Source organism: Simochromis diagramma, unplaced genomic scaffold (assembly GCF_900408965.1).
Source record: "Simochromis diagramma unplaced genomic scaffold, fSimDia1.1 OVJJ01000343.1, whole genome shotgun sequence".
Classification (NCBI taxonomy): domain Eukaryota; kingdom Metazoa; phylum Chordata; class Actinopteri; order Cichliformes; family Cichlidae; genus Simochromis; species Simochromis diagramma.
This window is the reverse complement of record NW_024386831.1, coordinates 10,130,387-10,148,068: the sequence shown is the minus strand read 5'-3', so window position 1 is coordinate 10,148,068 and position 17,682 is coordinate 10,130,387. Positions and strand designations below refer to the sequence as shown.

The window sequence follows — 17,682 nt, the reverse complement described above, 5'->3', positions numbered from 1 at the left end:
ATCAAATGCATCAGGCCGGGGGGCCTGGGAAGCTCCATACTCCTCATGATCAGGTCGCCGGGTGGTTCACCGAGCTTAATTCGTCCTAATAGGATTACCTTGCACAAGCTGGGATGCCCAGGGAGCATCTCAGCTTGCGGCTCTATTCATGGCATGTACTAGGAACATTCACGGCTATGTTTATCATTATTTTTTGCTAGTCTGAACACATTTAATTCCCAGTAATCAGACCATCTATGGGGTGATGTGTTGAAAAATTAATTGGCATAGCATCAGCTGAGTGTAATGGGGTTGTTGGATAAACTGACGGGTTGGCTCGGCCTGAAGAAGAAAGAGGTCAACGTTTTGTGTCTTGGACTAGACAACAGCGGCAAAACTACCATCATCAACCAGCTCAAACCACCTAATGTAAGTTCATAACTGAGCTTCACGAGTGAGGTATTTTGATATCTTTTTTTAAAGTGGAACTGAGAGGCATTTGTGTTTATAGTCCTGTAGGTAGAGAGGCTTTTAAGACATGTAAATCTTTTCTAAACACCTGCTAATTTGGTAAACACGCTGTACGAAGGCCTGTCACAATCTATATTTCGCTGCAGTCCTTCACTGGTTGCTTGTTTTCAGCATTCGAATCATTTAGGCCCATTGTCAGAAGAGTGGAAACATGTTAGTCAGGTAAAGCCCGTATTACACTTTAATTATGCTATTTTGTTGTTGACATACTTTTGCCGTTACTTGTCTGTTTTTGTGTGTTTGTGCTCGGGGATGAATGCAGACACAGGCACAAGAAATCGTCCCAACAATTGGTTTCAACATTGAAAAGTTCAAGAGTTCAAGGTAGAATGCAATTCCGCAATTTTACAGCATATTTAAAATGACTAATCCAGCAGTTTTTTATGATGTTAAGCTGTCTTTTTCCTCCTTCCTCTCTCCTCCTTTCTGCACGCAGCCTGTCCTTCACAGTCTTTGATATGTCTGGGCAGAGCAGATACAGGAACCTGTGGGAGCATTATTACAAGTAGGGCACACAAACATGAACAACAAGCCTTTTGCTGGTCAGATATTCAAACTTTCAAAACTGACACTGTACATCTCCTTCTCCTATCTTCTGTAGAGAGAGCCATGCCATCATATTTGTCATTGACAGCAGTGACAAGCTGAGAATGGTTGTTGCTAAAGAGGAGCTAGACACTCTTCTCAACCATGAAGGTACACAATCTTTGTTTTTAGACACATTTTCTACACAATTTAGTTTGTCTGGGTATAAAAACCAAAAGAAACAGTATATAACTGATGCAGATTGTGTGTACAACTTGTTTAAAATGCCTGAATTATGAGGCCAGTTATCTAAACCCTAGTTAAGTAATATTTGCACCATTCATTATAAGCTTGAACTGATACATTTTAGTGGCTTTAATCTAGGTAGCATCAAGTAGAGTGATCATATTTGAAGATATCCTGTCCAACATCTAACACTATCTGTAGTGGAATAAAAAACAAAAAAATCCCTCCTAAAAGCTTTTTTTCCCTCTGGCTCTTAGATCACGATAAACTGGTCTTGACATTTTTTCTTCTATGCAGATATCCGCAGCAAAAGGATACCAGTATTATTTTTTGCTAACAAGATAGATCTGCAGGATGCAATGTCTTCTGTCAAGGTCTCACAGATGTTGTGTTTGGAGAACATCAAAGACAAGCCCTGGCACATCTGGTAATTTATCTGCCACCCTGAGTTTACCCTGCTGAGAAGTAGCACACAATAAAAACACCTCCAGAGACACTGTTGAGTAATTTGTTACCAAAGTCATTCAGGTGTTTGTAGTCTTCGAGGAAGTGCCCTTACTGAACAGAGCCAAGTCTCGTCACACCCCTATCTACTCCATTTTATTCTCCCCAAGTTACAGCTTGAAATCTTAAATAAAGATAACGTGTACCGTTTCCTCCCCGGCCACTTCCTGTTTATTTGATTTGTCTATGGTTCATGGGTTAAACATTACCGAGGGGCACGGCAACATGCCATCAGTGCGTATGTGTGTGTTCCACCTGGTTACTCATTAGACAGATGGTAGAGTGATGGATTAAAAGCTTGACAGCTTTAAATGTCCAGGATCCAAGAAAAGTCATGAGAAAGTGAATGTGTGTCACAAGCAGATTAACTCCTGGACATCTTATTTTTCAGTGCCAGCAATGCTATCAAAGGAGAGGGCCTTCAGGAAGGGCTGGACTGGCTACAAGGTAAACTTAATGATGTCATACTGGGCTGAAAGAGAAAGAGGGTCGGAAAATTTAAATGTCAATACTTTCTGCATCTTGTATTAAGTGCTGTTGTTTTGTTCATACCCTTAGATCAAATTGCACAGTAAGTATAATTATGCTTTATTGTTGTGACGGTGTTATAAAACTGTGATTGTGATTGTAGAATGTATTTCTAATGTATTTAAAACACTCTCTGGGAAGTAAATCCTGTCTAAATCAGACCTTTCCTCCACTATGTGTTGTATTCTGTGTCCTGTTTCCATCCATAGTCCTCTGTAAATACCACAATTAGCTGATTTTCTGTTTAATAAAAGTGACTTTTTGTTTCCACACCCCTAGACAAAAAAGCCCAATCACAATTCTGTTTTCCTTTTGTCAGATCACTTGAAAACAATGAACACATGAATGACTGAAATGGCCGTGACTACGGACAAAGGGGACGTGGTAACTGGATCTCATTCATCATCTGGAGTATTCATTACACTTGATGTTGTAGGCCTTAAACTTACATGTTAAATAACCTACAAATTCCTGAGCACGCAATAACTCTTAAGATCTACTTACCTTTGGGGAAAAAAAGAAAAATATCAAATATATTCTGATTATTTAAAGCACTCCCTGATAGATTTCCTTGTTATATACCATTATGAGTACACTCTGTAAACTAAAAATAATCATTTATACTGTTTCTGTATACAGTACTTTTTTTTTTATTGAAGCTGCTTTTTTTATTGACACAATGCTTTCTTAATTACATCCTTTTTTTGAAAACGTTGTCAATGCTGAATATTGCACTGTCTAATAAAAGCTTATTTGCTGAGTGTATGCTGTGTTTGTAGCAGACGTGATACATGCCGGAGAAACTGAGACAAAATCAAAGTAAAAATTCCACTTTAATAAATTAGAAGCACAACGAACCATTTAGTCAGTACCACACTTACATGTTGTGCGAATAAATAAACTGTCAAATAAATAGTCTAAATAGTTAAAGTTAAATAACCCTACTGTAATGAATAAATATTAAATAGTATAATAAAAGTCAACTTCAAAGCTGTCTTAAGAACAAGATTATAAAACTTTGATACAAATATTTGTATAAATAGTGATACGATTTGAACAGCTATTCAAACAGATGTGTGTTCAATCTACAGGTGAAGGTTCAAATCCACCCCCAGCTTTCTGAGCGCCATGGCAACATCCTTTTGTTCAAGTCTGTCTAAATCTGAACTGATTTTACAAAAACCCGTCACTCTCTATCATTCAGTTCATTCATTAAGCCCTTTCATTATTGACATTTATCTCTTCCCATGTCTTCCCTCGCTCCTCTGCATCTTGTCACTTTTAATATGCATGATTCCTATCTGAGGAACATGTGAAGAAATTTAGTGTGGAAGTGAGCACAGGAGTCCAGAAGGATACACAAGGTCTGGAAAGTCTCTCTGTCATCAAAGTGGTTCCCTGGAAAGAGATAAAAGCATTACTGACTTTCTATATCAGTCTAAATATGCTTCAGAGGTTCCTCTGTGGGGTCGTAAAGTGGCTGCGTTAAAAATAAATAATGTGGGAAGGGAACTACTGGTGTAAGGGATACAATTATATTAAATACACGTTCAGTATGCTGCTGAGTCTAGAAATGTCACTCCACGGCCTTTATTTAAAGCTACTGCCCGATCTTTTCAGTCCAGTCCATTCATTTCATAGCAGGGATTAATCCACACTTTCGTAGAGTAACAAGCGGGTCCCTCCAGATGTATTAGAAGCCATTAACACTGGTGGAGCAGAATTTAAAGGTTCACACAAGGATTTGCTGTAGGAGGGGAAAAAAGGAGGTGGAAACACATCCATCCCAATGTTTTCACTAAAATAAGGAAAAATAATAAGTTCCCTGTAAATGCCATCTGTCTGAGCTGTCACAAGTACACAGTCACACACACACTTTCAAAACAAGCTGCTCCACCTGCAGACAAAATCATTTTCTCATCTACACCTTAACCATGCTTACACACACCCTTACTGCAAATGTGTTTCCTCTTTTTATGTGAATATATTAACTTTCTTGTTGTACATCTGAACATTTTTAAATGAGCACATTAACTTCCCAGTCTATTTGAACACAGCATGGGTGGTACAGGGTTCATGGATGCTTGTTACTGTAGTTTTCCCAGTGCTGCAGTTTTCTGCTGTTCCTTCATTCGATAAAGTTAAAATGACCACATCACATCATGGAAATGTTTTTAATTTTTTCTTGAGAGATTAAAATAATAAGGCAACTGAACTTTAGGTCACCTCTCATCCAAAAGGCTTCTTCTGTACTAAAATCAAATGGTGAAGAGCCCCACGAAGTATTTAAAGTGAGGATTTTCCCCTTTTCAGGTGGTCCTGAGGGTTGTTGACCCACTATTGATCGTGTGAGTCGTCAAATGAGCCGAGGTGTGGAAGAAATGTGTGAATTATTACCATCACTGGGAAGCCATTGTCAGACTTTGCCCGACCCCATCATGTGATCTACTGGGGTCACCTGAAGCAAGGTGTGAATGGGGGTTGAGACGCCTGAGAATGGATCTTAAGGCTGCATTGTTGCTGGCTTATAGCACAGAGGTGGTGTCCTAAACCACCACCTCTGTTCAATTAGTCATTCACAGTGGACATGGTCTCCTTTACTCCTTTCCGAAACCATCTGTCTTCTGATGTTCAAAATGTAAACATTAGCATCTTCGAAAGTCTCCTTTGTCCTTTAAGTGCAGGTGTACTGCTGAGTCCTTTGTCCGGTTGAGGTGGCTAGCCTATGTCTGTGGAGCGTGTTTGGGAGTTTTATCCTTGGAACAAACCCGTGGGGTTTTTTTTAACTTGGACAATATAAAGTCTTTAGTTCACTGTAGTTGTGAACTGCCCCTAAATAAATAAAATAAATAGAAATGGAACCTCGCATGACCACAAGCCTTCACTGTGGGATCTATGGTTTTTGTCTACCCATTAAGGTTTCCTTCAATCCATCCATTTCTTCTGCTTAACAGAAATGTGGTCATCCTAAGCGGACATCCTTTTCCTCTGCAATGTTTAGTGATTCTTGCTGGAGAGCCAGAGACATATAAAGGCATATATAATGTCTCCAACAAGTTCAGAGTCAACCCTTGGGCCTCTTCCTAGTGGAGTTTACCCAGAACACCTCCAACATTAAGAAACTGTATTGCAACGGGCTATAGAAACAAAAAATAGTTTGCATGCAAAATTACAAAAGGATCAGGGCGACAGCTGGAGCGATGCTGTCCGCCGTGGTGGACAGAAAGCTAAGCTACGCAACCTCACCTGCTACAGAAAACTCAAAGAATTCCCGGGTGACTTCTGAAAATGTGTTTTCCAGTTGCTGGATGAAGTAGAACTTTTCCGGGGGCGTATTGAAGACCTTGCAGATCTCCTGCACCAGCTTCACCGCCCAACTCATGTGATAGCCGTCCTTTTCACACACCTAATGTGAAGGCACAAGAAGAACACATTGAGCCAGTCTTGAATGATATAATGTTTCTGCTCTTCCTGTAATGATAAGTCAAAATAAGCAAAGGTAAGATATTTTCAGTGCTGGGAATAAAACATAAAATTCAGTTGAGACACTGTTAATAGGGACAACACTAATGAGCTCAAACACATATATATTAAAGTTGCTACTATTCCCCTACGGGGAAGATACAAAATAGCCAATCAATATTAGGACCATGGACAGAGCAAGTGATTCCTTTTGCTGTTTTTTTTTTCAAGAAAGAAAAGACAATAATACATAAGAATATTGTCTTTATATATTTTCTGTTTTTACATTTTGGGTGAATTTGGAGACAATTTTTAGTTAAATTACATAGGGGGAAAATGATCAGGGAGTGGAGATCACTAACTCAGCACCCCAAAGCAGAAAGGTCTTACATTTGAACCTCGGCTCTTGTTATTTTTACACACAGATTTCCTTCTAATGTGGCTTTTGCAAAAATGGCAAGCTCGTCCAAAACTCACTATACCTTTAGTCTTACACATGCTGGTTCTGGCTCAAGCAACTGCTCATTCTCAGTTACAAGGCAATAATTTTCTAATATACCAAACTTAACTATAAACAAAGTATAAATACCTTAGGATAAAAGCAGGAAGTTATTTCTCTCACCAGTATGATGTAGACGATGATTCTTGAGATCTCAAGGAGTCGTCCATTGAGAGCCTTGCTGGCCAGAACAGTGTAGCAGAGATTGCTGCCACAAAGCACCAAAAGACGAGCTACATTCTCCACATGCCACGGATGAGGAATGACTGGCGACAGCAAGGAAACAAATAGCCAGCATCTACAATCACTTGAGGGAGTCTATATGAGATTTTTCTACTTACAATCATTAAACTGAAATGTTTTACATAGATTTGAAACAGATCCTTTATTCATCTTATTGCTTGGGAATCTGTAACTCACGGTGTGCATCTCTCTCTTATTCATCAAACGTACCAATGAGCTCCTCCATGATTGTGATCATCGAGTCAGTGCTCCAGCCTTTGACTTGTAGGTTGCCAAAGAGCAAGAGGATGGCCTTGGCTAAGTGCCACAGAGCGGTGTGAGGAAGCCCCCTCTCCACCAGATCTTGCCAGCCGAGTGTACCTGCATGAAGAAGTACACCTCAGTTATTTATCATTAAATGCTGCACACTACTTTATAGTGGTGCAACGGGTCACAGTTGATCCGTAATCCGAACCGATCCCACTCCACGGTTCGGCACGCACGTGATCCGAAGATTCGAAAAAGAAGAAAAAAAAGTATGTGTATGGTGGGCGTGGTGGGTCTGTCAAGCGATAGTTATGGCCAGCGCTAGCGGTCCAAGTGGAGGAGCAGAGGAAATTGCGGTATTTAAGCAGCCCTTTGCTGCCCAGTCCGACCGGGCTAAAGCTATTACAAAAGCTATTGCGGTGTTTAGCTGCAGATGGGTATTCTGTTGTGCAAAACAAGGGGTTTAAACTATGATGAACGTGCTTGAGCCACGCTATGATATCCCGTTGCACGTCCACTTTAGTGGCAAGATCGTTCCAAGCATGTATGAGCAGGAAAAGTTTAAAGTTATGGCTGAACTGTCCCAGGCATCTTCTGTTGCCCTAACTACTACAAATGGGTGGACCTCCAGGGCAACGGAAAGCTACGTGACCGTGACAGCTCATTATATCACAGCGGAGTGCGATATAATGAGCGGTATGTATTATTGTAGGGTCTACCTTCCAATATAAAGCGCCTTGAGGCGACTGTTTTTGTGATTTGGCGCTTTATAAATAAAATTGAATTGAATTGAGTGATAGATACAAAGGCCTATACAGCCCTATATTGAACCATAATTTTTTTTTTAATAATTGCGTGGAATGAGTCTTGAGTTGAATGTTTTTAACAGGCAAAAAAGACTTCAATAAGTGAATAAGTAAATGTTAATTTTTTGTCTTTTTTCTTTTTTTGCTGATCCGAAAATTGATCCAATCCGTGACTTAAAACTGTGATCCGATCTGAACCGTGAGATTTTTGATCCGTTGCACCACTACTACTTTAACAAACAAAAATGATTGTGTTAAATGTCAAAAATTGTACTACACCAGCATAACCTACTCAGGTCTCCTGTGCCACCTCACAACACTGAAAGTGGTTTTCTGGTTCTCTAATTTTTATGCTTTGTTTAAAAAATTCATTGCTGACACTTTCTCTGGAGCAATAAGCCCTTTTTCAGGTTAAAACATGCTAGAATTTACAAAGCTGCACTGAAAATAACAGGATGTAGTTATGACTTTAATATGTTTCCATAATGTCGATACTATCCATCTGCATTAATATTTCAGTAATACGTTATCTCACCCTCAGGCAACAGAGGACCATAGAGGATGAACAGTAAGTGGGCCTGGCTGACCAAGGGCCAAGGCTTCAGGAGTTGCATCAGCCAGAAATGACACTCCGGCTGGTTCGGCCACGGGTCCAAAAGAACCTGACGGCAAAATAGCCGCAGCTGCAGCTCCTGATACCACTTCACACCTGGTAATGGACATACAAATTTATCCATAACTCCCGAAGACCATCACAAAAGACACAGGCTCAGCAAGAGGCTGTAACTGAAGCTTTAGCCATGGATTGTTCTCAGCATCATATTTCTGCTTTGTTCTCTGGATAACTCTGGAACACACACACCTGGTTTTGCAGTGATGACTCCTTCAGTTTTTTGCTGCAGGTTTGTTAGATCACAGAGGAAGTTGAATACTCTATGGCACTCCAGCTCATCCCACCCTGCAATCAGAGTCTGTAAAAGAATCAATAAAACCTCAATATTTCTATTTCTTTTTTACAGATATTTTTTTAACACCAAGCTGAAAAACTAAAGACAAAAATTAATCACACCAAGCTAAAGATTTCCTTACGTAAAGTACTGTGTTTTTCTCTTACTGTTTATGCTATTATTACTACCTGAGCAAGACTGCCTATTGTACAGTAACTTTAGGGTGAGATCTCTGTAACATATTTATAGTCTTTGTTGCTAAAAAGTTTATCTTTTGCATGTTATCACATTTTGGGGCTCTGGTTGGTTATTTCCTTTTATTAGATTCAGGTTTCATAAACATGAGAGTCGTTACATGAGGGTCTTCACCTGGAGGAAGACTCCAAAGCTGGTGAAAGCAAAGCAGTCTGGTGCTACACATTTCTCCAACAGGAAGCAGGGAATCTGAAACACATCAAGACAACAATAAGAGAGGCTTTTTTTCCAACGATATAAAGTGGGATTGCAAATATTCAGTTCTTGCAATAGCAACATTTCATATATGTTTAATACATGTAGACAAATTAGGACCATCATGCTAAATTATATGCAATATTTAATTGCCTGACATCATACATATAATTATTATTAATAAACCTGTTAAAATGCCACCATATTGTGCTGCATAAAACAGCAATGCAATCAAAGTTTAATTTTTTTAAAACTTTTGCAACACATTACAAAAACCAGATGTATTGTTGCCTTCACTCATGAAAATTAAAAATAAATGTAACTCATTAAAAAAGTTACAGTATTCTGTTCTAGCCTGACATCTCACCTGCCCCTTTCTTACCTGTGAAATCTTGCTAAAGATAAACTTTAACCTGTCCTTTGTGGGTAGCAACAGGGTACACCTCTTGAACAACACACCTAAGACATCAAACACGAGGTCACATTACCATTCGATGGTATGTTAAATAGTAGCTGAGGCTGTCAGAAATACATGTGGTACCTTAAAAAGCAGCAAGAAGAGCTATACTAAACAAAACACTGAAATACCGAGGTCTCTGTAGTGTCCAATGGTGGATTTCTGTTCAATGCAGCTGGAGTGGTGAAAGCTTTGGAGGATCATTTTATTCTTCCAGGCCACAGTGGAGATGTAGTCTGCAATATATCTAGTAATTTCCTTTGATACCATGCTGAACACACTGATCTCCAGCACTGTAAAAAACACAAACACATTTTCATCCATCAAAAATGCAATTACATCAGGACATTCCAGAATGGAGCTATTATTGCAGAAAGTGTTGTAAAAGTAGTGCTTAAAATTACACATAGTTACACATGTATGTTGGTAATAGCTTTTGCACCTCATATAAGTTATACAAACAAAAGGTCTGAGCTGTACCCAAAAGCCCCTTACAAAATAACAGAGCTCCTATTATATATTAATTGGGGAACAGTGTTACAGGTACAAAATAATAGGTGAAACTCACCAGACAGTTTGTCTAGGATCATGTCAAACACCTCTGCAGGGATCCTGCTGAAGAAGCTGGTGCAGCTAGTGGAGCACTGGCTGCGGGTCATAATGGTCCTAGAAGGTGTGGGCCCATTACGGTTCTTCTTGTAAGGCGTATGTGTCTGTGAATACTTACCACCATTTCTCAATGGCTTCCCTCTGACCATTGTCATCGCTGGCTAAGTGACTGTCAAAAAGATAAGCAAATATGACTGGGAAACACTCGGCTAACACAAAGTCAGCTAACATAGTTAGGTAAAAGTAACTCATAAAACTACATTTTCATTAACTTTGAGCCTCACAAGAGTCACAAATTCAGACACAGAGTTAACAGATCTACAAGCTGGCATTACAAAATCTTACCTGTGCAAATAAAACCGTGAATAGCAAATCCTGGAAGTAAAGGTATTGGGAGCTAACCTAGCTGCTTTCTTTAATGACACATTAGCAGACAACGGCGCGAAACTGCCCCCTCTCTCTCTTTCCTTTCATCTGTGCAGTAGGGATGGGAAAATATTTATATCCTTAAGTTACAACACCTTTATATATATGTTACTAAATTAAGGCTAAAAAGAAAGCAAATGTCAGCACAGACTGTAAGTAAATCAAACGAAAAAAGAAAAAAATAATAAAATTGCTCATTGAAAAACAGTAGCAGATAGCTAGTTGTAGCTAATAGCTGGGTTAGCTGTTAGCTGTTATCCCAGAAAGCCATAGAGACTTTTCCTCTATGGTATTATTAAATAATGAAATAAGGTATTATTAATGTTTAATACATAATAGTAAGATAGTTGTTAAATGATACAGTCAGTTCTTTTATATAGCCTTTAAATAGCCTACATTCAGTTCCAGATTTTATGTATGTTGTGTGGCATTGTTCCATTACCCGATTATCAAGCCAATAGACCCTGGGTGTCAAATATAAGGCCTGGGGACTGGAATTGGCAAAGTATTGTGGCAAAAAGTAATTTGTGATGTCTCTATGTGTTTTGTTTTGTTTTGCTTTGTTTTGCTTTTTGTCTTTGTTTTTTTGGTGGGGGGGGGGGGGGGGGGGGGGTAGTATGTTTACTTGTATTAGTAAATTGACTTTCGAAGACTAAATATATACATATATATAATAAATACATTATCTCACTATATACTAGTGAGTTTTTCAAAATGCGTCCAAGGTAAAAATGAAAATAAAAAAATGTTGATTTGCATTTTCTGTGAATTAACAGAAACAGTTTGGGATACCAGTACTGTTTCTGTAATTTTACACATTTCTAAAAATTTAAGCCCAACAAGTCATGGTGACAAATTAATTTTTTTCTCATATTAAGATATCTCAAGGATTACATATGTAGATAAACCTCTTTGCACTGACAGAAGGGTGAGTTTCACTGGTCCATCACACTTAAGATCAAAGTGGGAGGTATGTGGGCCACAATGTAAAATAGGTTAATATCCCTGATATAGACCATATTCACAACAGACATTTTGACATGTCAGGAAAGCAAAGTGGTTTTATGTTAGTTTAGGTGTGGCCCAGTGCTAAATGGAGTTATCATTTTCGTGATAACTAATTGTAATGCTTTGAGAAGCCACAATGTGTGCAGTAAATACAGATCTGTGACCTGAAAGACCCTGTATGACATCCACACCAGTGCTTTTTTCCCATTATGGTTTGCTGATAGAATTTATTGACCTCACTTAACTCCCATTATTGGTCCAACCAACCTCAACCCCCATATCAGAGGTCTAATCAGCCAAATGGCCAAAACACCTGTGTCTATGTGTGTGTTTTGTGCGTAAGCAGGGGCTTTTAGATATGTGACTTTGTAGGCTGTTTCGTCGTTAATCCACATAAAGTGTGTTGACAAAATATGTGTGGCACAGGCAAGACCAGTTTAAAAAGAATGCCCTGTACTACACACATTACCCTCTAGCACTTTGTCCAACAAACCACCCGTGCTCAGCTGCTAATCACAGGATTATTCTGCTTAACTAAGATTATTAAGTGTTCCACATTCAAATGGCGTCTCCCACAGGCAGACCTTGGAGAGGATCATCTCTTCACTATAGAGCTGTCACAGAGAGTTGTATGAAGGGCCCAGGGGACAGACTGGGAAAATGCTCTTGTATACCAAGAGGATGTCACGCCAGGTTAAACTTGGGACACAGAATGAGGAAAAGCACGGAGAGAGAAGCTCAAACTTCGATGAATTCACCAGCATTTCCTGGATTGCCCTACAGTATGTACAAGTGGAGTTATTGTCCACTAGTTTCATTATTATTCATGTTTTGTTTTCAGATAAGTTTTTTTTCTTTGTTTGTTTCAGACAAAGTTAAATCTTCATTACTTTCTTTTATTAGTTTTATATAGGCTGCAATACACAGATTTATATAAGCCAAAGCCTTCTCATGCTGGTAGTGTTGACTAAATCTAAATAAATTTGCTGTATTTTTTTGTTTATTTAAGGTAGCTAAATTACATCTACACATCGTTTTAATTTTAGTTAACTAAAATTACCTAATGTGCAAGTCACGTAGTTAAAAACAGTCTTAATTGGCTGCAGCTTTGTTTTGTCTCTTTAAATTGCTTATAATAGCAGTTAATAAACATTAACCATTCCTCTACAAGTTTGTTGTTGGATTTAATTCTGTATTCATTTATTCTTGTTTTTATTATTATTATCAACAGATCTGTAGGTGCAGAACTGATTTACTGAGACAAAAACAGCACAGCCAGCGAAGACAATGTCTGTTTTGTCTGCCTCAGCTTAGCAGCGCTGCCCTGCCTCCAGGTCCACATTTGACATTGGCCCTGTTTATCTGTCAGGAGCAAGAAGCCAGCAGCGGGACTGTCTCTCATGTCATCTCTGACATGATGCTGCCGACACTGACAGGGATAATGCCGATGATGATGATGATGAAGATGATATCTAAAACAGGCCAGTCACGCAGCTGACAGTCCTGCAGCGCACAAACACACATCCACAGATTGTTTGTCCAGACAAGAGCAGAAACAGAAGGAGCTGGTCAATGTGGAGTCAAAGGCCCTGTTTATCTGGAAGTACATCTCTGCATCTCAGGACGAGTATACCATCTGGACACCTGTGATGATGGTCCTGTAGTCCTCTTATTGGTGAGTATTTAAATGTGGAGACTGTTAAGTAAATGTTAGAAGTACAGGTAAGGCTACGCAGCAGTCATTGAGTGTTTTATATTGTAAGTATTGCAGTGTGGTTTGCAGAGTAGTCAAAGACTAAACTGGACTAATTTCAGGGCAAGCAAATTTTAAACAAGACACTTGTCACAGCTTTGCCTTTGTTCGTATTGCTTAATTGTTATGCCTTCAGCATAGTCAATCATTAAATAAGGACAAGGAAGCTTGTGTGTATGTGATATTTTAAGAGGCTCCGGCAGTGCCAGGTCTAACACTGCACAATAATCAGGCTTCATAAACAGCTTCTGTTCTCTGAGGAATTCAAAACAATGGGTCTGTATAAGCACAGTTTGGTCTTTGGTGTGAAACTTAAAGTCAGTTTTATTCATGCGGGAGCAAAAAGGCACCCTTAATAGTATTGTTGGTCCGTTTATTTACCACATTGTATTATTCAGAGACATAAAGTCTAGGGAACAAAAGTAAATGATTAAGCATGGATGTTTTTTACCTTTTCACACTTTTCACGTAGGGGATCTGTAGTTGTAGCCTACAGCTGAATGTTATGGTGTTTTTAGGGCTCAGCATGCATTTGCAAATGTAAAACTAAATGCCAAAGGATGTCAGGTCAGAAATTTTCATTGAAAAATAACATAATTTGGCCAATTAGTACAACAGCAGTCACTGCTATCCTCTCTTGTCACAGTTTGGGGCCCAGCGGCTGGAGGCTCTGTCAGCAAGTCGTTCAGTCCTTCGCTTTCAAATACCCTGCAGAGCTGTGAAAAATTTCAAAGTTAGTGGCTTATAGCGGTGCTTCTCAGGTTGGGTGGTTTCTGTAAATGTTTAATTTCCTCTCTCTCTGCCTTCTTGAGGGGCGGCGAAGAGCTTAACAAATAGACTTCTGTGGTTTGCCCTCCAGAGGAGAGCGTTAAACAGGTGAAGCTGAACACCGCACTCATTAGTTACACATGCAGTCACCTGCCACTCACCAGAGACGGATGCCAGAATACTGAAAGTTTCCACAGCTATTTGTGCCCACACTCGGGAGAGACACTTGAGGAATGACTCAGACTCTGTGACTGGATGTGAGCTCAGTGGAATTACTGTACTGCTGGGAACCGTTGCGATAAGAGGAGTAATCCAGCCACATTTCAGCCTGCGGGACAGTCAGTAGTTTTGTTCTGAAAGTTTTCTTTTTAAGTGGCATGTATTTAAATTGGTTTATGTTTGCTGATTTTTATGAAACATCTGAATCCAATGTAGCTGTCATCGTGTTTTAAGGGACATTGAAATGCTGCTAACTGCCTTTTACTAGAGTTTATATATTTTTACTGACGGTAATTTCATACTTTGCCGTTTCAGGATCTCTCTGAAAGGAGCCGATCATGGCCAGCATGGCGCTTCAGCTCCTTGGCTTCTTCTTAGGATTGCTGGGGTTTACAGGAACTATAGTTGCAACCCTGCTCCCTCACTGGCGCAGCAGAGCTCATGTGGATGGTAACATTATCACAGCCACCGGGTACATGAAGGGCCTGTGGATGGAGTGTGTCTGGCGCAGCACTGGTATTTACCAGTGCGAGCTGTACAGGTCTCTGCTGGCGTTGCCACCCGACCTGCAGGTACTACACGAACACCAACATGTAGAGAAATGAGAAGAGCAGAAATCTCAAAACACATATAGGGTGGTTATTTTATTTATTTTTTATTTTTTTCATAATAAGTTATCTGAAAACCTGCTGAAAACCTTATTAGTTTAGTCGATCATTATGAAGTAAGCATCTTTTTAAAAATCCTTTTTGGAATTCTGACATCTCATAAACAAAACCAGTTACTAACCTATCATATAATAATATAAAATCATTAACTTAAATTCATTTGATAGCAATACACAGTTTCAATTAGCATGCTGCACAGAAACTTTATAGCTATATGGTTATTTTCCACCTTTACACCCAGTTAGAGTTTATGTGCACAATGAACAATTTAAATATGAAGTTTTCAATTTTCATTAATTATCAGATTAAATACTAATGAAAATAATACTTATAGCCCAACTCATTAGTACATATTCACTTTTAGAATAAAGTTTTAGGATGGGCAGGTAGGTGGAAGGTCAAGAAGCCTGTTCTTTTAAGGACTCTTGAATATTAAATTTATGTTGCTTTAATCACTTTACACTCCTGGATTTTATTAATATAATAAATAGATTATACTACCTATCTATCTATCTATCTATCTATCTATAGATATCTAATATTATTATATATTAATATCTATGAATATATTTTCTTATGTGAGTTTTTAGTCATCCTGCTGTTATTATTAAACTCAACAGACTCACTATTCAGAAAAACATACATAGTCTCAATTTAGTGTAACGTGTTGGATATTTATTAATAGGGACGGACAATAACTCTTAATATAGGCTAGAATATGAGTGTTTGCACTTATTAAAAAGCAGTATGTTAATTGACAGGTTCATTGCCCAGACCTGTTAAAGTAAGAGTTCATTTATAGTCCAAAGTTTAATAGTCGTCTACTGTTTCCCTCTCCACATCAGGCTGCCCGGGCGCTCATGGTAATCTCCTGTCTCACCTCAGTCCTGGCATCTCTGGTCTCTGTAACTGGGATGAAATGTACCCGCTTTGCCCGGGGTTCGTTGATTAAATCTCCCTTGGTCCTGAGCGGTGGGATTTGTTTTCTTTGTGCTGGGCTTCTTTGCCTGGTCACCGTGTCCTGGACCACCAACGAGGTCATCAAGAATTTCTACAACCCATTAATTCACAGTGGAATGAAGTATGAGATCGGACTGGCTGTGTATCTCGGATACGCCTCGGCCTGTCTCAGTCTGGCCGGGGGAATGGTGCTTTGTTGGAGCAGCAGTGGCGACAGGTCACGGCAGAGTCCCCCCCATATGCAGAGGGGTCAGTCATCACATCTTCCCCCTGTCTTCAACAACTTATATCCGCCTGCTCCACCCTACAGGCCCCCCGAGGCCCTGAAAGGCAACCATGCTCCCTCGCTTTGCTCCGCTTCCAGCAGTGGCTATAGGCTCAATAACTATGTCTAAGACTAAGAGGAATACTGAAACAATAACTGTGAGACGACATGGATCCTTTTTTGTCCTGCATACCCATAAGAGGATATCAGCTGGAAAAGAGAAGGCCCCCATAATGCAAAACACCAAAGTCAGATTTGAACAGATATTTGCCTCTGTCTTTCCTCTAACATAAACAACCAAGAGCCTTGGCTAGTCTTATGAAGCTTTAACCCTGTAAGGCTTTTCCTATGAAGGACCAGAAGGTGGCAGTGTTTTACAGGAAATCATCACAGAAAAGACGATATAAATGATATTCCATGTTCTTTGCTGTGACTCTCATGTTATTGGATCATTTATCTGGCCTTCTTCCTAGATGGGATTTAACTCTTTCTGAAAGGCAGTTCCCTTTAAAGAAAAAGATTTTATGTCAGTACTCAGTGTTTTAAATGATTTTCATGACACTGAAAATAAAACCTGACACTATAAGTATTATTACTAGTGTAAGCATCCTCTGATGAAAGGGGCTGGAAAAGGCCGTTGCAAATTTATGATCACAAGTGACATTTATACCTTAAAACCATGTTTGTAAAATAATAGATTGTTAGACGTTTAACACCCAGAAAACCTTTTTTGTATGTGTTAATGTCTGTGAAGCTCCATTAAAATATAATCTCAATGTTTTTTTGCCAACTTATTCTCAGATTTGCGTAAATCTTGACGAAGCCACTGGATGGCGACAAAGGTCTTTTGAAAAGGCATCCCAAACCATTTTTGAAGAGCTGCTTGTATTTATTTAGTCTGCCTTGTTTGGTGTACTGCATAGGACACCAGTTGCATCGCTACATCTGAGCACTTTTTTTTTTTGTTTGAATGGCTCTGACATATTGTGAGTCATTAGCCATATATGTGGAGTTATTACCACCTTGCGGAGCTTTTCTGGCTGTCTGCCTACTGACATGTAACACTGTGGACATCTTTCTGAGGCTTATTAGTTGGAAAACCCTCCAATTAGAGCTGCCCTCTTTCTGGCAGGCTGTCAGACCAATGACTGTATAAAAGAGCCACACAGGCACTAAATGAGAGGACGTGTCACGATTCAAGGAAGTGACTTATCTTATTTCAGCAATCAGACTAGTCGTTGTCATCATTTACATCAATTAGATAAATTACATTATGAGTCAACGGGAAAAAATCTATTTAATGCCATAAAACTATAAGATTATTTACATTAAACCTTGTTGAACTGCTCCAGAAGAAGGGATAAATTGTATATCTATAGGAATTATTTTCTTTGAAATCACAGGTTAAAACATGAACTGTACATTGAGTTGAGATTTGTTGCCAAAGATTTCAATGAGCAAAACTGTATGGTAATATTAGGATCCTGGGCATGTGCAAGATATATAAAAACTCTGTTTTGAATTTATATCAGATCAAACTTATTTTATTTTGTTAAACAGGTAACTTTATTTCCTCCCTCATT

At 39.1% G+C, this 17,682-nt stretch overlaps 3 protein-coding genes across 9 annotated transcripts; 2 read left to right on the top strand and 1 right to left on the bottom strand.

Annotated features, from left to right (window-relative positions):
- The first annotated feature begins 46 nt into the window (after nucleotides 1-46).
- LOC120731353 (ADP-ribosylation factor-like protein 6) lies at nucleotides 47-2,998 on the top strand. Of its 4 annotated transcripts, XM_040028366.1 has the most exons (9): nucleotides 47-408; nucleotides 622-672; nucleotides 773-834; nucleotides 947-1,015; nucleotides 1,112-1,206; nucleotides 1,579-1,708; nucleotides 2,177-2,232; nucleotides 2,344-2,356; nucleotides 2,633-2,998. In XM_040028366.1, the coding sequence occupies exons 1-9, from the start codon at nucleotides 286-288 to the stop codon at nucleotides 2,664-2,666; spliced, it is 633 nt and encodes a 210-aa protein (XP_039884300.1). In that variant the 5' UTR covers nucleotides 47-285; the 3' UTR covers nucleotides 2,667-2,998. The 4 variants fall into 4 exon arrangements, with proteins under 4 accessions (XP_039884300.1, XP_039884302.1, XP_039884301.1 ...); XM_040028368.1 differs by lacking the exon at nucleotides 622-672; XM_040028367.1 differs by lacking the exon at nucleotides 2,344-2,356.
- A 243-nt stretch (nucleotides 2,999-3,241) lies between these two features.
- On the bottom strand, nucleotides 3,242-10,953 carry LOC120731342 (F-box only protein 47-like). 2 transcript variants are annotated; one of them, XM_040028350.1, is made up of 11 exons: nucleotides 10,901-10,953; nucleotides 9,992-10,201; nucleotides 9,555-9,716; nucleotides 9,349-9,425; nucleotides 8,886-8,960; nucleotides 8,432-8,540; nucleotides 8,105-8,278; nucleotides 6,728-6,877; nucleotides 6,398-6,540; nucleotides 5,560-5,719; nucleotides 3,242-3,711 (listed from the first exon to the last, which is right to left on the bottom strand). In XM_040028350.1, exons 2-11 carry the CDS (start codon nucleotides 10,185-10,187, stop codon nucleotides 3,611-3,613), a joined length of 1,347 nt encoding a protein of 448 aa, XP_039884284.1. In that variant the 5' UTR covers nucleotides 10,188-10,201; nucleotides 10,901-10,953; the 3' UTR covers nucleotides 3,242-3,610. The 2 variants fall into 2 exon arrangements, with proteins under 2 accessions (XP_039884284.1, XP_039884283.1); XM_040028349.1 differs by lacking the exon at nucleotides 10,901-10,953 and adding an exon at nucleotides 10,378-10,539.
- On the top strand, nucleotides 10,725-17,328 carry LOC120731351 (claudin-14-like). 3 transcript variants are annotated; one of them, XM_040028363.1, is made up of 4 exons: nucleotides 10,725-12,248; nucleotides 12,698-13,141; nucleotides 14,522-14,778; nucleotides 15,720-17,328. In XM_040028363.1, exons 3-4 carry the CDS (start codon nucleotides 14,545-14,547, stop codon nucleotides 16,227-16,229), a joined length of 744 nt encoding a protein of 247 aa, XP_039884297.1. In that variant the 5' UTR covers nucleotides 10,725-12,248; nucleotides 12,698-13,141; nucleotides 14,522-14,544; the 3' UTR covers nucleotides 16,230-17,328. The 3 variants fall into 3 exon arrangements, with proteins under 3 accessions (XP_039884297.1, XP_039884298.1, XP_039884296.1); XM_040028364.1 differs by having other exon boundaries at nucleotides 12,698-14,095; XM_040028362.1 differs by having other exon boundaries at nucleotides 12,698-14,325.
- The last annotated feature ends 354 nt before the right edge of the window (nucleotides 17,329-17,682 follow it).